Raw genomic sequence first — 24096 nt, 5'->3', positions numbered from 1 at the left:
CAGCGACTACGTCCTCGTCGTGATCTCGGCGACCTTGGAGAGCCGTGGCTACCACAACATCGGCGAATAACCTCACCTGGCCTCCTCCACCTCGTCCTTCCTCGCTACCCCTTGTCCACCTACCAATCTCATCCTACATCGGATCGATCTTAAGCGCCTTCCACACTGAAAATTTCTATCCAAAATTTTAATGAAAAATTCTAATGAGAAAAATAATAAGAGGAATTTTAATATGACATCGTCATGAATTAATAGGTATGTAAAAAATTACCTCATTAAAATTTACCTCATTAAATCACTAAATATAATATATCGATGTATAAATATGAGCAGATATTATACAAGAGCCATAGACATTCGATAAATTAGTTTTCGATCAAGCATTTTTGTCGAGTGGCTGCTTGAACAATTCGTTGGTCATCAAATGCGATCGAAAACTTTCTTCTCATCCTTTCGATATCCCGCATATATAATCAAGACACTTCAACGCTCTGGAACAAAGTGCTCTTGCATTGATGAGTGTACATTGGTGAAAAGTTGAGTGCGTTGAAGTGCGGCATCACGTTTTATTCATATAATTCATACAATAGTCAAATAGCACTAATACAAACTAAATATTCTGCATTCTCGAATTGTGCAGTTTTCCTATTTTTATCCTATTACTATCGGATTATTAAATTGGTACGTATAGTCTGAATATTATACCCTACATTGTTCTTAACTATTATAAGCATTCCAAGTCCTGTGAATCAAAATTATACTGAAATTCCGTGCCATTCTATTATCTTGTAATTAGGCTAATTTCATGTCACTTGATTGAAAATAGATTACACAAGTATGCAGGGCGCAGCTGAGAAAGGCCATAACGCCTAATTATCTCGCATGACAAAGTAGGTCATCTAACAATCGATACGGTAAATCATTTAAATACTATCAACTTAAGGGTATTCTCAGACTTTAGATTTTTCCGAAATTGAAACAACTCTATATTGATGGTAATCATCTATATTTTTCGCGCGTGTGCACTTATGTGAGTCAGTGAGACTATCAAATCAGCGTAAATTCTCCTTATCGATAGATGCCTTATCGAGAGTAAATACGAAAAGGCTTCGTACTACTACTAAGATAAGGAACCACCTATGTCGTTCATTCATTTCTCGTTAATGTTTGTTCTAATTAGCATCAATCAGCTTTGACGTGGGCAATTAAAAAAAAAACAGGGCTTATCACATACTCGCCTTCGAGTCGACCGGATATTATGAAATCATTGTTTTGCAACAATACCCTTTGCAAGATTTGTAAAGCTAATCTAAATCGAGTTTCGATCTATCGTATGGGAATCGTTAGAATCACATTTTAGAACATATTGTAAAATAAAAATTTTTTAAAATTCGTCTTTTCCATTAGAAAGGATTTTGTAGGATTTTTGAAACATCTTTTACGTATAACTTGATGAAAGAAGTAAAAAGAGTCTTGATATTGTTAAGTTAAAGAAAGTACATATCCGCTTTCTATTTAATAAAACTCGTGTTTCTTCGCTTCGAGGAAGTTTTGGAAAAGCATGGTATCGAGAAATTTGGAGAGAAAATTTCATGAAAACTTGTTGCTCTTTTCACTTTGCGCAACTTTTGATACACTTCGTATGCACTTCTGGGAATAGAATTTTGCAGAAGTTGTTTCCCTCACGCGCATCTCGGGACCACCGAGTTTGCTAAATTTCTAACACGTCCATTTCCGGCGCATATGGAATACGTCGTTCCCTCTTCGAGAAACGATAAAATATACCGCGTTTGCGTTAATATTTCACACGGACATTGTCATCAACGGCTATCTAAAGTATTTATGTTAGGGGAAACCAGCCAGTCGTCATTCGTTCACGCGTATTTGTGTAACTCGCACGGGGAACGCGAGAAAGCCATTCACTCGCTGTAAAATATTCTGGTAGCAATGGCAGTAACTGGAAGCAATAATTTCTACGGCGACTTCGCGACATTCCGCTTTTTTTCTTCTTTTCTCGTATGCGTACTTTAGTATACTGAGTGGCCGGTCAGCTAACCGGCCGACACCGCATTCGGGAAGGAATGCAAACACGACGGAACCGTGTGCGCATTGCTTATGTACCCACGTGGGTGGTTAGCTAAAGTGGGTGGCTGCTTGGCCGGCTGTACCGATCTGGTGGAAGAGTGCTGCTTCAAGTGCTCGACTCCACGAGTTTATAACCCCCGGTTTACCTTTCTGTCGACCTTCGGAACGTCAAACTGGAATTGTCGACGATCGATGAATACCATGAATAATATCAATTTTTTTTTAAATCAATTTAATAACGCAACTTGGGATTAATAACGCGATAGAATAATCAGGGGCGGCACTACGGTCTCGCTCCAGATCTGGATAACAATCAATCGGGAGGGGGGGGGGGGTAGGATTCGATTTTTGAAAAAAATTTTTTTACCGGTTTAATTCATGCAAGAAAAGTTTAATTACGTCCATGGGTAAAGTAGAATTAAAAAAATTTTTTTTACCGGTTTAATTCATGCGAAAAAAGTTTAGTTACGTCCATGGGTAAAATAGAAGTAAAAAAATTTTTTTTACCGGTTTAATTCATGCAAGAAAAGTTTAACTACGTCCATGGGTAAAGTAGAATTAAAAAAATTATCCGTTTATGATTGTCAGGTCTGGATTTCCATACCTACTCATGAATGAAATCTGGATTTATCCAGACCATCCCTAGCGGTAGTGCCGCCCCTGAGAATAATAATAGATCGTGTTTGACAAAATATTTAAAATTATAGATACCAGAGGTTCTTTCAACAAATGCAATTAAAATAAAAAATAAAAATTAGATATTATTATGATAAAAATAAGAACTAGATTATTAAATTGCTCTGCACAAGAATGTGTAAAATTTATAAAATCTAATATGCAACATTGATACTAAGATATAATATTTTTACCTGTCGGATGGTTGAACGAAACTATTGAAAATGCTAATAATTTTCATTTAAAATTATGGATTTTATTGGTTTCCATCATCATCATCAATACCATCCTATATAATTGTATGTAGCCAAATGCTACATAACGTGGATTATTTGCCGAACGATTGCGTGACACCGTCGTTGTATCACGCTGCTGATATGCGAGCAGCTCGACTGTGCCATTAAAACTTGAGCCGTAATAACACTCGGCTTCACACGCACCTTTGCCTCCACGTGGCGATAACGTTTATGAAAACGCTGCTGCTCGACTTTATGACGCGTGATAGTGACTTAACAACTGGGACGATACCGCCGGGAAAGATACCACGATCTGCGCAAAACTCGCAGAAACAATAATCGCGATTCTTCGATTCGAAGTAATACTAACATCTGGAAGTAGACGAGCATCTGAAAGATATAATAAAGCATCTGAAAGATATAATAAAAATACCAAATTTTTGATATTTGACTTTTTATATCAAATTAACCACAATTTGAAGAAGCGTGAAAGAAACTTCCTGAATATTTTTCTCCTATAAATTTATTCTCCGATCAATTAAATCTGCGTATAAGCCTCTCTGCTTCGTATCATGTTGCTTGATTGCTTTTTGCGAAACAAGGGCCAATTGAGGTCAAACTAGACAACGTCAATGTACTTGAACAAAATTCTCGATTAATTAAAACGTCGACCTAGAGACGGGGCCTAAAGCGTTTCGAGACGACGCGACTCAAGTGCAATCAACAGTTGCAGCAGTTGGACCGATGCGGCCTCGTCTCGCGGCATGCATCTTAATTACTCTCGCAAATACACGCCGCTGGCCGGGAGACAAATTGCATTCCTCGGCGGAGCCGATCGGAGTGCAATTATATGACGTCTCATAATTCAGTCTTTTCTTCCTGCCTATTGGCTCCATTGTACCCCGTCCTTGCACCGACACCGCGAAAGGACCAATCCCCCTTTCGCACGCAAAGACGCGAGGCGCACACGTGCAAATCTCGTCTTCGCAAGCGACCGCGTAGGACGCGCGGTAATCCTTTTCTGCGTGGTGATATCCTGCCAAGTTTTTCGTGTAGGCGTCGTGCCCACATTCTCCAATGTTCTTTTCCAGAGCTCTCCAACGTTCTCCGGTGCTCTTCAACTCGCTTTACGTCAACAGATCGTTGAGATCTTGACGGAAGTCTCGGTTGTTTTAAGCACTCCTCGCGCTCCGAGTTACCTTCTCTCATTTTTGCACACGGTATTTAATATTTAAAAGAGCGCTGCATACGAAATAAGTAGGTTGAAGACAGCCATTTCGCACGAACAGTTTAATCTTTCATGCTTGAGCTGACAGATTCCATTAGCTCCACGATGCTTCCTATCTTTATCGATTATATATACTTTTACAACGTGAAATCAGAGTTTTGAGACTTGCAATTACTCGTATCTTGTACTTTCAAACTTATTATGACTAAACGCAGACGATAACGTGCCAAATCCGTCTGCTAATTATTTAATTCGATTTTTATGTCTCAAATCTCGATTCGGCCAGGTATAGGCATTTTCGTTCGAAGAAATCGATCGAAATAGATAAAACGCGATAACGAATCGCTAATCATATCGTTGTTATATAAGATCCTATTTTTACTGATAAAAAATATTTAGCGAGTTTCTTTCATTGTCACTGCGAATGAAACTCCAACAGGCACAATAGCTGCGAGCAGAAGGTCCATTTGCCGTAATAGATTCGTTGTTTGGCCGCAAATATGTGATATATGCTCATATGAATAAAGCCGGTACGCGAGATTAGCCGCGCCGATAAGCGAATTAATTAATTCCCGAATTACGGCGAAATGCGCGCACCGGCTCTAATTAACTCGGCTCGTTTAAGATTGCGATCGCACAGCGTCACCTGCGGTCTGCCCTGCGACGGGCAATACTTCCTCGACTGTTATCTTCGCCGATGTCACCGTTGTCACTTTAACGTGCGACGAATCGCGCGTCCGCTTCGTTACATAAGTGCGACCGACGTATATTGCCTCGGAGTGAAAAACGTCAACGTCGTGCCTCGCGGCTTCGTAAATCTCGACGATATTTCAAAACGCCGTAATTTTATCTCTGTATCTTCAAAAAAAATTGCTTCGCGAAGACCACTACAAATAAACATTTATCGCGCGATGTTCGTGCATCTTAAAATAAAATCTAAAATTTTTCTGTAAAACCTCGATTATAAATATGTATAAAAAAATATTTTTTTCGCATCATATTTATAGAATATTATATCAAGATAAAGCTTAAGTAATACTAGCAGTGATAACGTTGCGTCGTAATGAATAGAGATAGCATTGATATGAGTGTAATATTGGGTTTAATTAAATTATCGCAAATATCATTAGTTTCAAATTTGCGATGTGACTTTATGAGATTCGTAAACTTAGCAGATACTAAACTTAGCGAATACTGGCGCTATTTAGTGGCAAATGAGAAAACGCTTTTACTGTCATTGCTTTTGCTTTAGTACAACTGCGACAAATGTTCTTATTGGATATGCAAACATAAATGCACGGCCTTCATTGTCATTACTGCAGCAAACTTTGCGGATGCACTCGCGACAATCTATAGTTTCATGACCTAGAATTAAACGTGACGTACGTGGATAATAATTATTATCACGTTTACAATGTTATGAATATGACGTACGTGGATAATAATTATTACCACATTTATAGTATCTTGATAACGTTGAGATTGATGTAGACTTAAGTTTATGATGAAATGAATTAGTACGATAAAATCTATTCGACTTTTCTAGTTATATATTTTTATAATAATTTCAAATAATTCTCCAAATTTTTAATTATTAAATTATAATTTATATTAATTTATATTTATGAAATTTATTAAATAAATAATTCTCAGAATTTTTAATTTATTAATTTATAATTTATATTAATTTATATTTATAAAATTTATAAAATTGTTTATCAAATAAAAATATAGTATATTAATAATGATATTGCAGATACTTTTGCAGTATTAATATTAAAAGTTGGATTAATTTCTTAAAGAGTTATTATTTAATTGGCCCCAGGGCCAACAATTCGTTTGCGTGTCCGCGCTCCTCTAGCAAAGAAAAATTAATCAAATGTAATCTATAGTCATCATCCCGGATGTGTCAGTGAATCATACAAGAGCTGAACATTATTTTTAGTGCTATCTAGTGTATGTAGAATAAAATTGTAGACTATTTTCAGATCAGTCGGTATAAGAACCACATCTCCTTGACCGTTTTTTATAAGATTTCTCATATAATGAAAGAGAAACTTATTCCAGCTGCACATTTGTTGGATATTTATATCAAACAAGCATCGTCATCATCAATATTGAATTAAATACGCATTTTATTCTCGAAATGAATGTATCCATCCGGTTCTCGAGATAAATTTACATCAACTGACTGCAACCGATCCGTCATTTCATATATACCATCCATACAATTCGCGAATAACGGAGAATATCCGAAATTGGAAAAAAGTCCGATACTTCTCTTTTAATACTCTGACTATATCGCCGACACTATCAGGGGACAATTTTTGTTATCTTCTCTGGGTGAGAAAATAGGAAATCTCCCTCCTTCCATTCCCCTCGCGCATCGCAAGCCTTGGTTACGCAAGCACGGGTCGCGTCATTGCAGCTGCAGCAGGGATCCCCGTTGCAGTTTCTGCCGCCATCCCCACTTCGACGACGCGGCGAAGACGAAGAGCGCACCGAGGTCCGGTCCTCGCGGTGAACGGCACATGCGACGCACGTCTCTCTCGGTATCTCGTGAGTGCAGATCGTGAATACGCGGCCAGTCGATGTACGTGCACACGTGTGAACACACGTACGAGAGGCGCACGCGAGCACGCGTGAGAAACTCGCTGGCTGTCTTTAAATCGCGCTGTTCTTTTCGGGATATCCGGGAAATCCGGCGCAAGACAGATTCCGAAAAGATTTGCTTAGGATCGGTAATTGCGACGAATTTGCGAGCGATTTTTTTTTAATTCGCGCTTTGAAAATTTTTTTCCCGAAGATTGAATTGTTTCATTTAGCTGATATTGTGGAATCTGTGATTATGTATGAGTTGTGAAATTAGATTGTTCGAACTATGTGTCATATATATAATTTTCATTTGTGATTGTGAATTATAGAGTTGGAAAAACGGAGTTTTTTTTTAATCGAACCAGAGTGTTTTTTTTTTAATAAGAACTCTACAATAATTTTGCATTATTAAAAATTCTCGATTATATATTATTTATTGAATTATATATGATCTCATAATCCAGAGTCGCATCTGTGTCCTTGGAGCATTTAAGTCATTTAACATATTCATGTTAACAGAAATTATCATCTCGTAAAAATATCTCAACATTTTATTCATTTAATAATACCTTTTATTTGTATTATAAGAAATTTCTCTCGCAAATAAAAAAAAAACAATTTAAACGTATAATACTTAAACTAATAATTTTTAACGTTTAATTTATTTTAATTAAATATAATTCGATATGCATATTTAAAATTAATAGAAAAATATTCTAAGAGGATTATTATGATGTAGAGAGGTTTCAATAATTATCCTCTTATCTACTTTGCATATCGATTTGCACATTGACATTTGCATTAGGAAAATAATAGATGTCATGCACAGAATAAAGTTCAAAAGTGCATATTAATGAAGTTTTTATGAATATTATTATGGATTATTTTTGTACAAATGTTTTCGATGAATATTGTTTTTTTTACATTCAAATATATCGCTTAATATATATTACACGACTACATGCGTTATGATGTAAAGTGCAGAGGGCGATAAAGTTATGCAAATATTTATATGCTTGTTATAAGATAAATTGCCTGATATGGTTGAAACTGGCAGAATAAAAAAAAAGAATGTAATCCGATTATATCCGGCTGGTTATCGTTCGATAGAATTATGCATTCAGCCATACTTTAATGCTGATGCGTAACAAACGCGTGGGCGGCGGCGATCTTGAATTACTGTTGAGAGATGTTATTATGCTACGAGAAAGTTATTGGTCCATGAAATACGCTTCTCATATTTCAAAGATTAATTATAGAGAAAAGTATTTAATACCGTTATTTAAAATGCTAAATTTTTTTTAATTTATCAATTTCAAATATTATAGCATCTTAAACTTCTCAAAAAAATTTGTATTATGGTGAATATTAACATTACATCCAACAAGTGTTCAATTAAAAGTATCAAGGATTCTTTAAGGAATTAATAATAATAAAAATATTACAATTACATAAATAAAAAATAAATTATTTACTCAAAACAATAATCTATTGTAATTATATGTTTATTTCTTTAAGCACAATTAGATGTCGAGTTTTTTATTCTTAGATTTCTGAAAAGTTAATGGCTTTATTATATGATGATGTGTCTCATAGAAACGGAAAGTATAGAGGCTTCTTTATACTGCTTGCTTTGCGCGTGATCATTCCCACGTGTTTCCGCAACACGTAAGTTGGTGGCAATGGGTGAGAGCGATAATTGTTTGCTATCTTGCGTCATAGATGTTATCCGGTATTGACTGTCATTGCATAATATTATACAAATAACAATGATGCAGTTTTGGTTAGAAACCATTTCTCATTGCGTAATTATAGTTGAAATTATGCATTTATTTGGGAAACCATTTCATGTGGAATGTATCGCTGTGTATACTGTGCCCATTTGATCTTTCTGGACCACTAGAGTCCATCAATTGACCTTTCCGTTACCAATGTCCCGGTGAAATGTAATACCGCTGGGACAATAGCGACCCATATTTCATCGAGATGTATGCATGTGTCGCAAAGCGCGTAATCGTCGACGCGATTCTATCACATTTTTACAAAATAATAAATTGATATTATTAATGTATAATACATACGAGCCTTATTTAAAAATAAAAAAAATAAGAAAATTATAGAGACCTCTTTGAAAATATAAATCTGCTTTTAAACTTTCAATTTATTATCGAAAAAGCGCAATCAATTTTATATTCTATGTCATTTCCAATTAACGTATCTTCATGAGAGAAACATACAATTTCGCACCATTATTTCACCATGCATTATCACGTTTTACCGAGATATCAACGATAATATCATTGTATTAAACCGCTATAGCACTTTGTCCCGCCATGTCACGTCGTGTTCCACGATAGGATCGACAATCTCATTTAAACATGGCAACACGATATTTCGTTCTCTCGTGAACTGTCATGTCGCGCGCGTCATCCCGTCGCAATAATAGAAATTCTCCAATTTATTATTGGTCCTCGATACATAAATACCGCGTGTACGTATTATCTGCTCGTAAAAAGCCGATAGCGCACCGTGAGAACGGTATCCGAGTAGGCATCCCTTGGCCGATGTGCTCGAGAAACGTGCGCGACCAGATCACTTAAAGAGGAGACTTCGTAGCACGAGCACGAAGCGGAGCAGACATATAACCTGAATTTCTTTCGTGAACAAACGGCGACAACCGCGCGCACAGCTGGGTTTAGAGCCGACGTGGACGCTGAGGTTTTGCCCGTAGCTCGTAATCTCCCGCTAGGACTCGTTTGTTCAGGAAATGGACGATCCCCGCTCGCAATTTTCGGTCTAACAAAGAATGATACACATCGGCTTTATCTTTGTTAGTTGGTGTCACGTAGATACTCTCTTTCTACTTCCTACTCTAAGCTTGTTTCTCTTTTTTATTATTATTGATTGTTCAATGAGTCTCTCAAGTTTAATTAAAATACAAAAGGTTTAATTTAAAAATAAAGAATAGATAGATTTTTAAATTAGTAATTTAAATTTAAATTATAATTCGTACAATTTTAATTGCGATAATGGAGACTTTGATCAACCCCCGTTCCGCTCTTGAATGATTTTTCGCAATCCTGAATTTACGAGAGACAATTTTGTTTTTATTTTTTTTCCCAATGCTACGTAGAAATAAAACTTTGCATTCAGCTGTTTCTATTCGCGTATTCAAACATTTCAACGCAACATACCGAGAGTATTTGGGATTACAATGTATTCCGTTGGTGGAAAAAAGGGAACGTTCCGCGCTGTTAAATCGGGATTGTACAAATGTCGAGGCTTCGCTGTCGGTATAATCTCGATCTTGCACGCGAGGTCGTTTATCCTCCCCGAAGCGATATTGCGGAGGAGAGGAAATGTCCGGTTTGTTCTCTCCCTTGTGCTGTACCTACTTTAAAGCGCACTGCCGTCGAACATTGGTAACAGAAAACCCTCCTCTCTTTATCGATATATTAAAGGCCACTCTCTCTCTCTCTCCCTCTCTTTCTTTCTTTCTTTCTCTCTCTCTCTCTCCCTCTCTCTCTCTCTCTCTTTCTCTCTCTCTCTCTCTCTCTCTCTCTCTCTCTCTCTCTCTCTCTCTTTGAACTGGGAACTTTTAACTCTTCCCTCGATTGTCTATCGAACTGAAGCCGGTGACAGATAAGCGGAGAGAATGTCATCCCGTGAAAGATCCCCGCGTTGACGATGACGGTGACGGGTCTTACGATTAGATATTAGCCGGATAAGTCGCTCGAATGGCTTCACGGGACATGTTTACGTCGAAGTAAACGTATCGTTGCTTATTACAGTCATGCACGCGCAATGTTTCAGCGGGAACCAAGTCAAGCGAGATCATCTCGCCAGTCTATCTTCGAACATCTAGAAGAGTGACATCTTTTCAAGTGCATCAGACGTGCAGGATCATTTACGTGTCACTATAAATATTCGGATGATCGATTTATGGATAGTCGATTGAATATGAAAGATAATCTTTTCAGTCACTTCACTCTAAAAAATATTTTGCTGATGTAGATAGATTTTTAGGTGTCACGACAAAAATTTTTCGTATCCTAAACATTGTTTGTAACGTAGAATTTATAACAGTAAGTTCTAGTAATATCTTCTGGCAAATTTAGACCCCAAATATTAATCTTTTTATTTTACCTAGATTTTTCTGTTACCTATGTCAAATTTTATAACTGGTATGAGTAGTTTTATTATGAATATGCGCCACACAAGAAAAATTTTCTTCCTAATTTCTTCCTAAATTTCATCTCAATTTAGATATTAAAAAATTAAATATATAATAAAATTTCAATAACAATTTAGATAAAATTTAGATAAAATTTTAATAACAATTTAGATATAAATTCTATCTGTATCGTATAGATAGATTAAGTGCAAACATATATGATATCAGTATTTGCTAATCATTTATTTGCACAGTATTTGCTAATCATTTATTTATCTCAGTTAATTTTTCATTTAGAAAATTGTTGCTGTATTTGCGAATCATTTTTTCAAGCGATACGTTACATTACATTAGCTTCGCGCAGCATTAAAAGACGTAAATTATAGGAACACAACCGTTACAAAAGCGAGCAGAACGCATCGCAAACTCCTACAGGAAACGATGATTTTTACTATTATTATTATCATCACCGGTGAATAACTCATAACTCGCATTTGTCTACGCACGGTTGAAGATGCCCATGCGTAGTCGAGGAACATTTATTAAGCTTCCTTGCGACGATCGGAGGGAGATCACTTGAGAACTCGCGGAACTCGTCGCGACTGAACATTTTCGCATTAACATTAGTTCGTGAGATTAATGGCACGCGGAAATCCTCGCGGTCCGTTGGAAAGAAACTGAGAGATCGTAATCGGGGACCGTGTGTCGTGAGAACACCGCTAGCATCGTTGTCACCAAGAAACCGTACACTTTTTAACCGTCCGATATTTCGATATCGTAACGGTTCAATTCGCAATATGCGTCCGAAATTTGATACGCGATGACGGAAATGCCAGTTGAGAAAAAAGGGCAATGAGCCCTTAATACTTCGACGTGAATATTAAAACCAGTTTCGTAGTGATGGCTCGAGCACAAAAATGGCAACTTTATACCCTCAGCTAAGTGCTCAAACTCGTTATTTTATGACTAAGGCAATCTCTTTTTGTTGACTTTTATACTTTAGTTTCCTTTTCTCTCAAACAATTTTCAATTAAAAATAATATTTGTGTGTAAGAGAAGGAAGAAGAAAAGAAGAAAGAGAAAAATCACTTCAATAATTTATTCCTCCATTTTTAATAAAGAAATAACTTTAATAGCTTCTTTTTATCGATTAAGTTACGTAAATTTCTTTGCTGAAAAGAGTTTTTATCTGTGAAAGAATTGTGAAAGGATATAAATAGTATTCAAGGTCCTTTTCATTTCGACAAAAAAGAAATATTTCAAGTCTGCGTTGCGGGCAAACACGTGAGACGAATTGCTTTTAAAGTTTCTGAAAAGATTCTGCGGTTTATCGACAAAGTCACGCGATTTCGAGGCGTAGATTTGTACATCGGAACGCGAAGAAAATATTGCCATAGGTATACCGAATGGACCAATAAATTTTCGTACTGAATACCATCGCACAAATAGTATTATTACCTTTTGAATGTAAATGGTCTGCAATCGAAATATATTATGTACGAATTGTCTAATTAAAAATCTTTGCTTTATATTTTTCATCAAATGAGTTTTCAACTCACTGAATAATTAATATAATGCAATATCATTCTAATTAATTCTAATTAAAAATATCAAATATTATATCTCTAAAATATATTTAATAAAATAATATATTAATTATAATAATATTCATATAATTTTTCCTATCTATATAATTTTTAGTCACAGTACAAATTATTAATTATTAAATTTTTAGATATAATTAATAAATGCGATGCAATATCACAAAATTCTGGTTAAAAATATTATGTCTAAAATTATGTCTAAAATATATTTAATGAAATAATATTAATTATAATTATAATTATAATTATTAATACATTAATTATAATATTATTAACTTATTCATATCATTCTTTAATAATACAAATTATTATTTTCTGACGAGGAACAGAAAAACTCGAATCGGAAGTGACGTATTGTGTGCAAGTGTGGTTTCGTATGAGTTGTTGCGAAAACATGCGCTTTAAAATGGAAGAATCGGGTGGAGGTCGAACAACGATGATGAACGATGGACCGACGTAACCGGCTGCGACGACAGCGTTTCCGACGACGAGGAGTGCAAAACCGGCCGTGATTATTATCGCACGACCTTCTCCCGCACTTTGCTGCGAGTCATCGACTATTTATGTGTCTAAGAAAGAACGACGTGTTTCGAGAGCAACCGCAGAAACCAGAAAGAACAGACTCGGCTCGTGACATTTGAAGAAGCGAAGGGAAACGGGGCTTCCTATCGCTCACCTCGCTCCTCCTCCCTGGCTCTTCTTCTTATTATTTGGTCTCTTCCGCGAGATAAAGAGACGTCGGGGAAGTTCGACGCGAAGAATGCCCGCGGGATGAAGGCCAAGATATCTCGGAAAGAACTGGACGACCTCTTCGACGAGGTACGCGGTAAGATCGCTCGATACGAGACGCGCCGCGGCATCAGACCCGAAGGGACTTTAATTCGGCCGCGCGCGCGGCCATTTTCCTCGCTTCCTCTTTAACGCGCCCTTCGATTTTTGCGATCGCGCGATTAATTCTTGCGCGCTCGCCATCGTCGCTCGAAGACACGAGGTCGATTGGCATGCCAACAACTCGCCGGCACGTCAAGCATGTTTAATTTTAATGACACGGGGATAACGCGTGACGTTCATGACGTGACTCTTGAGAAAGAACGCTCTGCTAGCTTCTCTTTTGAATATAATAAATATTTCTGTACTCTTGTATATATTTTTGTTTGAGTACTTTTCGATTCTTCTTTTATAATTAATAATTCTCATTAAAATCATTTAAATCAAAATCATGCTCCAATTAAATGTCATATAATGAATTACCAGTGATGAGACACTAATTGAGACGAATTTTAAAAATGGCAGCGTTTTTTCGATGCGTCGGGAAAGCAAATCGTGAAACATGAAACATGACAACATGATCCATCATAGTCTCTGACATTGCAAAACTTCACTTCAAATTATAGCGAAATTTCCAGAACTCCCGATGTGTAGCCGCGAAACCTCAAACAGGAACTCGTCTCAATTGTCCGACTAACGTTACACGTCGCTCTCGATATACGTATATCGTGTCGCGGAAAACTCGCACGCTCTCCTCTGCAAAAATTTCGCGAAGCGTTTAATCCGCGGAAGAACAACATCGCGAATCGACTTACGTAAGTAAGAAGAAATAAAAAGCGGAACTACGTCGCGTACTCGCTGCATTACCGCGATGCAATCAATTTCCGCCGCGTGCTCTCGAGTCGACCGCAACGTGTTCGCGCTGGGATTACATGATAGATAACGGTCGATCTTATCGAATGGTCGGATAGACTGCACTTCAACAGAGTAGAAAGAAAAAAGCACGGTCCATGCCGGTAACGGATCTTTTCCTAGCGACAGTGACGTATAAATGATTGTTATCATGAATGCTATTATTGTAAAAAAGATACTGTAAATTAAATTTCGAAAAATAGTCATATCTCGTTAAATTTATAATATATTTATACGATAAATTTATTGGATTTGGGAATTTTATAGTAAATTGATCTACTTGAGATTATTTACTTTATTAAATAATTATTTAAATTATTAAATTGATTTACTTTAAATTATGTGCATTCCACGTTATATAATATATTACCTTTTTTATGAAATACTACTAATAATTCATATATAGAATTAATAATATTTTGAAAGTTACTTTCTTCGATTCATCTTTTTCATTATAAGAAAGCAACAAAATATTTTAAAGCGGAACTTTAATTAATTGCTCTTATAAATTATAAATTATGTATAAAAGTGCGAACTGAGAGAAAAAAATGCTATTAATGTAAAGTATGAATATAATTGATTCTATAATATAAACAGAGTTATATCATTTCGTGACATCAATACAAACATGCGAATTATACACTTCGTTACAAATAACAGCGTTAAAAGAGTTTTGCTCGCAACATTACGTTTTAGCCGCAGTAAATCGTGATTTAATTAAAGCCTCCGTCTAAATCGCGCCTTTGTTTACGATGAACACGATCGCTCTCCGCACGCGTTCCGCTGCACCGTATCCGGTAGCCGATCTCCGTGTTAGATCGCCACGTGAATGCCACGGACGTATCTGACGATCTCGATCGTGTTGGATCACTCTCTAACGCAGCGTCATGAAAGACAGAGGCTAAATTACTGCGGTCCGTTAGTTTGGATCGCGGAACGCTTATGTGAACTCACACAATCGACATGACACATACACATACATCTAGACAAACGCATTATTCGATCTCTCACATCTCACATATATCAAGATTTTGTCTGGAAAGCATACTGGATGACACGTAATAAATATGTCAAATATGTATATGTCAACTTTATTTATAAATTCATTACTCTGTAATTGTGTTTTTTTTTTTATTTTCAATAATTGTTTAAATGTTTAATCGACAACGACCGACAGCATCCAAAAATGGAGCGTTTCTAAAACGCGAAAATTTCCAGGACACCATATATCCGACTGTACAAACACCGACTATTTTACCAATCCATTCCGCGAATGTCACTTTGATTGACACGTGCACGCGGCCGCAGATTTAATGCCGCGCGATCCGCGCGCGCGCGGCATGAAAGGCTCCCAAAAAATGCATCCTTTAATCGCGGCATGCAATCTTGCGGGAGATTACACGGCGCGACGTGAGATATTATTATATACAATGTGGCCGCGATTGCGAAGGGAATGCCGTGGCGGATGTAAATTAGCCTCATTCCTCGCGAAATTAATTCCGAGGCCGTGGCAATTGAACGCCGCCGATTTGACACGGGTGAAAAATTTTAGATTGACTCCCTCCCCCCTCTCCCCTCCCCCGTAATTCGCGCTCGAACGAGCTCCGCCGTTTTGAGTCTCGAAAAGGCAGCTTCAAGAAGCGATGAGCGATCGGCAGACACGGTCCACGTTCGGGACGCACTCGCACGAGAGATCTTGCTTATACGGCCTCTATTATAAACCACCGATGCTAATTGCTATTACAGCGAGGCGTTGCATAAGCGCAATTATCGCACGAGCGATGCCGTTCTCGGAGGATTGCACATGCGCACGCGATCTTTCATAGTTCGGCTATGTAAGGTCTACGAACTCCTGCACCAGCCGTTTGTTCGTGTCATCTTGAAACACTATAGAATTATTAATTGCGGCGGATACATATGTCATGATAAATGGTTGACATATATCCTCCACAAGTTGAATAATAACGGTATACGTATAAATGAAAATAAAATATTATTAATATCCATGGCATAAAAGGAAACGTTTATTATTATCTTATCAGCCATTATTTTGTCAATCATTGATTTCTGTTTGCTGACACTTAACTAAACTTTGATTTCCATACATAATTGCTTGTAGATAACTAATTTTAAGTGATATTCTGACACGTGAGATGATATGAAAATAGATCGATAGATGATAAGATAATGATGGTATTTTAGACTAACAAGAAAATTTTTAATAAGAAGTGCAGCCTTATTTACACCAATCGCGTGGGTTGGCTTGTCATTCTAATTAGGCTTGTCGGATCGGCGGAGCGGAGCGATCCCGATACAATTGTCTAGAGACAAATATCCGAGACTAATCGAACTATGTCATCGATTGATGCGACGCATTTGCGAATGTAAACGATCTGTACGATCTAGTTCTTCAAGGATACAAGTGTTCAGCAACACGGCGATAATGTACGCCTATTAATTTCTGTACAATGGCACGATAAAATACGCGTTAGACAACGTTATATATTTACTTTGATAGAACGAAATAATGCAATAAGTATATTTCAACAAAAAAGCCATTTCATTATTTTTTTAATTTTCGAAATTATTATTTAAAAAGCTGTTTCATTATTTTTTTAATTCTCGAAATTATTATTAAATATATACATGCATTTCGCAACTATTATCATTTAAAATCACGAAAACGATGTTTTTATTCCTCTAATTTAAAAATGAAAAGATTGGTGTTTCTAATTATATTTTATGTTGAAATCATTTGATTTTGTGACATCTCTAATAAGAAATTGCGCTTTTTGTTTCAGGGCGCGCGGTTCCGAGACACCTCGCAACAAATTCATAAACAATGGCAAGCCGATCCAGCGAGGGCATTTCCGACTGTCGGCAGTGTCACCACAAATTCGCCCTCTCCAGCATCAGGAGAACTCTCCACGTCAAATTCGACTCCCAGCCCTAGTCCTAGTCCGACTAATCAGCAAGTCACGGTGAGTATCTATTGTTAATCAAATTGAATTACACGCGATACAGTCTACAAGCTGTTGTAATTTAGTCTTAAATTTAAACACAATAGTTCAATTTTAAAGAGGACCAGATAATATATTTCTTCTTAATAATGCGCATTTAATATTAATATTAATAATATAATATAATATTAATAATAATATTAATAATAATATTTATAATATTTTTTGCTTGAATTATTAAAAAAATCATTTATTAATTTCCAGACAGCACGACATTCTATGGACGTTCATTTCATATACATGAAAACATGCGAACATAAAATGAACGTTCATAGAATGTCCTGTGCTGTCTGGATTAATAGTGACATTTAAAAAAAATTAAATTTACATAATTATTATCACAAAAAACAATGTGTGCTCTTACGTGATCTCGCAACTCTATTCCATGTCCTACGAAAAAGAAATAATTTCTTCTGACACAGCGTCGCGCAAAATGTTGAGCTGTCGTTGTTTGTCGTGCGCGCGGCGAGATCTAGACTGGTGACATTTTCCTCGAAAGGCCAATAAAGTTTTATCTTGCTTGTATGCGAAATGCGATGTGAAGCGCCGATATATCTTTTCGCGGAGCAAATCCCGTGCAAGCGCAGACGTCGCATAAGTGCAGTGAGAGAGCTCAGACTTGAAATTCTCCGGGGTATATCAACCACTATTTGAGATTCCGTCGTCCATGTAGGTCAGGGGTTGAGGCATCGTCGAGCTCTCGCAGAGCGCCGATATAGACATGCATATACGCGAGCACCCGTCCACGCGCATTGTGCATGCATTCAATGTCACAAACGATTTCTGCATCGATTTCGGCCAGCAATAATGCCCGGGAATTGCATTTGATATATTTTTGGCTACAAATTTACGTTTTCATAAAAGATACTATTCTCGATGCTCCGACATAGAATTAAATTTCCTAAAGTATACCCGCACAATTTCTTCCGGCAACGTTCAATCTAGCAAAATATATTTATTTTGCAACTGTACGAATTCACATAGCTTTCAAATGCGAAATTAATACGCATCGGCGAATGCAAATGGATATTTTATTCGAAGCCAATACTACCGAAAAAGCTCTCAAAGAGACTTGGAAAAACGACGGACGAATCCAAAGTTTTAGGTATATCGAGTTTATACCCTTTTAATAGATCATGCATCAATTCTACGTCATGACAGCGACATTTGCGTCACTAGAGAAAGTTATGTACGTGTAAAGGCGCATACAAACTTACGCACGGCATTATTCTCGCGAGACTATCGGTATGCAAGCCATATATCCAATTGAACAGTCGACGAGGGTGGTCATCCCCGATGCCATTGTACTCGCGCTGGTGTCGCTCTGCGGGGTCCGATTCTGGGTCACCGTGGCTTAATGAGAAACTATCGGGCTTATATATACGCGACCACCGCGACGTACTCGTTATGCAAAACTCGCGCACAAATTGAATTCCTCCTGGCGACACGAGTTTGTCTTTTATGGAATTAATTCCCGCCCGGCGAAGAGAATGTTTGACGTGATGTTCGGGGATTAAGGCCGTCCCGTCCATGCGACTGGCAGATGAAGATCTCTTCCTGGTCATGCTGTTGTAGAAAGACAGGCCGAGACAGTGAATACGTAATTGCGAAATTAGCGCCGGCATTTGTTACGGAGAAATGGGATTAGAATTTATATTTCCGGGATAACCTGATTTCTATTTTTTCGAGACTCCCGTGATTCTGCATTCGTCATATCCTCATCGCGGAGATAAAACAAAGGCAAAAATATGATGAGAAACGATTAATGAAGAATAAAGCGCGAATATACATGCTCTTACAAAATTAAATGATGACTGTTTCTAAAAATGTGAGTGTTATTTGTGTCAGAGGGAATTTCTAACAATTCTACTTAATAAGATTCTCAGACACTCATCAGAATTTTAATTGAAACAACCGCATTGATTGCTAAATAATCTTCACATTTCTTACAATACCGCAAATGAAATAGCAACCGCAAACAATGCATCGTAGCAACTTACGATGGCCTATTAACGTAGTTGCAATTGCGGTGATACCGCACGTAACTATGCACACATATTTATACCATCGTCATGCTTGGAGACACAACACGCCGCAGAAATATCAAAATGCCCGTCGGTTGAATGATAAGTCAGAATTCCAAGAAGCTCATTTTTGCACAATTTTAACAAATAAAGTCGTTACGTTAATATTGTTTACGCAATATTTTAAGCTAATCTTGTTTTTACCCGCTCGATTTCATCGTGAGTTTATCTTCGGCGAGAGGTTACTTCTGATATACCGATTAAAATTGGTACGGTGACATCAACGATTTGTACATTACTCAGAAAACCACGATGATCCCATTTTTTGTACGACCTAATTACGTAATTATGATCATGGATCACGCGCTATCGCGGTCAGCAGACTTCAAGCGGATATAATGTGTTATGATATATTACATCTCTGATAAAAGAGAATGCAGATAAAACAAGAAATATTTTTAATTCCTCATAGGAATATTTCAATGACACGAAAGTATGAGATAGTAAGAAAATCCATAAAAATTTTTAATCAAAATACTGAAAAATTTTGTATGGAAATATTGAGAGAAGCATAAACTTCTTAGAGAGTATCTAATATTCGATACTTTAAATTCGAATATTATTTTTGGACCAAGAATTTTTCATTGAATTTATCTGTAATGTTTAAATAATAAATTATTCGCGTACATAAACATTTTGAGCTTTATTATGTTTTAACGTAATATTAATATATTTAAAGACAGGAATTTCCATTTATGTCATTAAAATGTAACATACGATCAAATTTTGCAGCGCAAATTATCAAGCGCAACTTAATTGTGCGTGCGATTGCAGTCTGATATCGTTAACATGTTAGCGTCGATTAAAAGCACAGGCACATCGATATCGACCTCCTCGGGAAATTCCTCGTTTACGTAATAGAAATTCGAGACAGAAAATAACTTTTAAAAAAAACCGCTTATTTTAACGGACGACATACTAAATAGGACAATCTTTTAACGGTAATGATAATGATTTATAATATCCTAATACGATACGCAGTTATACAGGAACAGGAACCAAAATTACTATTATTAAATAGTAATTGTTGTTAAAATCTGGAGTACGGAAAGCGAGGATAAGCAAATTCAGCCGCGAAAGTAGAGATAAATTAGAGATAAATTAGATCTCGTATAGAGATAAATTTTATTAATAAACATAATGTCTAGTTAGATGAAGGTTATTTGATAATGCAATGTTTTTTCATGAGACCAAACTACCATGACTATTGCTATTACCGCTAATTAATGTCATATCATTACGTCAAGCGGATCTGCGGATATGCGGATATTTATATACACCCAACATCAATTAACAAAGTTGCTTATTGTTACGCTGACTTCATTGAGCGTCATATAACTTTGTTAACACTGTATATCGAGTTTTTCTCATTTATTAAAGTTTTTTCATTTCTTGTCCAAACTGAAGTCATCGAAGTAATAGAACAAATAGTAAGCGTTCTTTTCCGAAGCAGCGCAAACTTATTCTAAACCGTCCTTAACAATTCGCCGAGGTTCTAATCTAATGCATATTACTTCCACTGCGTGGAAACGCACGAATGTATTATCGCACAGGGCTACTATAAATAGCATTACCATATATCCCATGCACACGTAATTTAGCAGACGTCATAATCGCGGGCGCGTAATGATTACACCGTGGCTGATAGCGCGAGTCGCCCCTCGTTGAAAGTCAGAGAGACCAGACCCCTCGAGCAGATTACCCGCTCTATGCAAAGAGAAGTCACTAACCCGCTCACAAATAAGCCGCCTTAGGTAAGACTCCGTATCGGTCATCGTAGGACTTCCCACTATGACGATAGTGTCGTATAATCGTGATTAATTCGCGCTTTTTGCACGGAGATATTCGCCGCAGCGAGTTAATTAGCGCCGCCGGGGGAGGCGAGAAACGGCGAGTGCGAATCTTCCGATAATTAACGTCTCAATCGGATCTGATTGCAATTACTGGGACCGAATAAGTCGTATCGAGCGTACGATGTAACGTCGCGATAACTACAACGAGCTCTCGTGCTGCGCTCATAAAAGAGTCACCGGCTCTCGCCGGAATAATGGAACGATTTTAACACCGGTCGGGGACTGGCTAGGATTGGCTCGCTCGCGACCAGCGTCGATGTTTACCACCGGATATTTAAATTCGCCGTTGTTGTGAGTTATATCCTTTCACAACATCGCCGGAAGTTATTTCGCGTCGCAGAAATATATGACGATGATAAAATTTTTCAGAGAAATTGTAACTTGGAAACTCCTACTGGAAATTGAATTGGTAACCGTCCAATGTATGCTGTAATTAAAATGTCATTATTAAATTTACGAGAGCGTAATATAAAAGATACGTAAAAATCCGTTTTATTCGTGTACCTCGGTATCGTAATAATTTAATATAAACAATATCAAGAGGGAAATAACGACGAAATAACTCGGGTCAATAGTTTTTGCTCTTCAACGATGCGAATATTAAATTTCTTGGCGATTAATCTCGCTTCTTACACATAGCTCAATAATAATAAAAAAATTCCCGTCTGCTTTAACTAAAGTTTTATTAAGGCTACTACCGCTTCTCGTACTCGCTCCTTACGGCACGTATACCCGCCAAAAGGGTTTAAGGTTAAGAGGGTCGGCCGTTTAAGAAAAAAGAAAAGGAGATGCAGCGGATCCTTGAGAATCCTGCAGCTGCTAGTCATCATTGGCACAAGAAATTGTACGCGTGTTCCATGTCTAACCGTTTCGACGAAAGGTCGGGAAATAAGATCGCAGGTCGTTAGAACGTTGACAGGATACAACAATTCGTAATGACGTAGCTGGATACGCGATTGCTCGTTATCTTTCGATGATTTTTGTTATCTATTTTGTATTTTTTTTACCATGACACGGCATTTTTACACTTTGCATACAAAAATATTGCGTGACATGATGCATATCACGTTTTACTCATGTTTATTCATATCACCATTTGCATAACAAACAATAAAACGTACATGATGCGCTGTCTTAATTATATAGGGTAGTTTTTGCATCCTCTGAATAAAACGTAGGATTTTATCTTTTGTTCGTGCAAATAAAATATAAGCATAGAAATTATTCTAAATGCTTATATATTATCTCTTTAATTTTTACAAAATGTGAGACGTGTGTGTGTTATGAAAATATTAGGGATTAATATTTTTCATTCTTTAGAGAAAATTTTATTTCACTTTTGAATTTGCAAAATCTTTAATTAATTTTCTTGCATTTATATAAAATCAATATATTGTCTCAATCAAATTTCAATAAAACGAGCACGATCTTTTTCGTGACTTATTCGTTTAGAGATGCTTTTATTTCTTTTTATTATTTATTTGGCAATCTTTTCAAAATCTTTTCAAAATTCACACTTTCCAATGTAATGTAATTTTAACATAATATTTAATGCAATTTGAAACATTATGATGGCATAAATTTTCCGAAAATATGGTAGAAATATGTATACATATATTGCTGTAATATTTTATATATAAATTTGATCCAATAATTTATTCTCAATGTTTATAAACTAATGAAATAAATTCACATAAAGATTTATTATTGCAAATTACTGAGCAATAATTTGTTAAAGTTAGACAACGGATAAATATTAGATCATCATTTATACAAATGCATATACATTTTATTATTATTATTTATTTTGGAATTATGCAAAATATATAATTTGTTTGATTATCGCGCAGTTATAATTTTATTAAGAGAGAACAATTTTGTGTAAATATTATTTTTAACTTTCTACACAAATAACAATAAGAATGAATTATTATCTCATTTAAAAAAGATTAATATAGAGAATTGCGTATTTAATACTTTATTTGCACGAGGTCCCTAGATGAAAATATCCGTATTTTTGTGAAACATTGTAAAAGTGACTCTCGGCAAATTGCTATTGCGACCAATGTTTTACAAACTCTCGTGTTTTCCTTTCAAGGGAGCATAATCCCGGCCGACAACACGCGTCCTAAACATGTGCCATGCATGCGTTTAACGCTACCGATTTATTTACGGTAACTGGAGTTGCACCGTGTCTCTGGATTCGATCTTCGACAGGACGAAAGGAGAAATATGCACTCTCTCGGTGCAGACACCAGACACAATCTGATTGGCGCGTGCCGTTTACTATAAGCACTTCCGCTTTAAAATTGAAACAAATATATACACAATCGCTATAAATAGTCACCGCGTACATTACATAATATTATAAATAATACATAATCATAAATAATAATGAAGCACAATTATTTTTAATTTACATTAACCAATATTATTGTAATAATTCTAAAATAATTCTAGCGTTATTAATATTTTATCAATATATTCTCTGACAGTTTTTCCTCTGATATGATATGTTTGATAAAATACTGTTCCTGAATTCCGCTCTCGAAATCTAAACCGGAAATATCAATTCAGCTATATTTTTTCCATATTATCTCGAGAAATAGAAACAAAAAGAATTATCGAGTGTGTGCAGCACTCGGTGACACATCGCAAGCATAATGCATTAAAACGATTTATTCTAGGAGCACACTTGGCTTTCATAGTTTCCAACAACCGTGTGTCAGTTTACGGGAAAGGGAAAAAAAGATAAAAAGAAGGTTTTCCTCCAAATTACGCGCCATTTATCAAAATATGCATTTTTCCATACACTGGAACCCATCTTTTTCCCTTGACAATTTGTCACTGCTTTGTGTCACT

At 36.5% G+C, this 24096-nt stretch overlaps 1 protein-coding gene across 8 annotated transcripts in view; it reads left to right on the top strand.

Annotated features, from left to right (window-relative positions):
• Positions 1 to 24096, top strand: part of LOC105255590 (tensin-1) — a 162931-nt gene that overhangs the window by 78110 nt on the left and 60725 nt on the right. For 6 of the 8 annotated variants that reach the window (XM_011264956.3, XM_011264960.3, XM_011264959.3 and 3 more), the window contains one exon: positions 17079 to 17258. In XM_011264956.3, the coding sequence (XP_011263258.1) occupies positions 17079 to 17258 (180 nt within the window). Of the gene's footprint in view, positions 1 to 6777; positions 6966 to 12926; positions 13424 to 17078; positions 17259 to 24096 lie in introns of those variants that run through there. The other 2 variants (XM_011264961.3, XM_025412951.1) reach the window with 2 other exon arrangements.

Source organism: Camponotus floridanus, unplaced genomic scaffold (assembly GCF_003227725.1).
Source record: "Camponotus floridanus strain SB8 unplaced genomic scaffold, Cflo_v7.5 scaffold11, whole genome shotgun sequence".
NCBI lineage: Eukaryota > Metazoa > Arthropoda > Insecta > Hymenoptera > Formicidae > Camponotus > Camponotus floridanus.
Note: the sequence above shows the minus strand (reverse complement) of the source record. Positions and strands in the feature narration are given on the sequence as shown.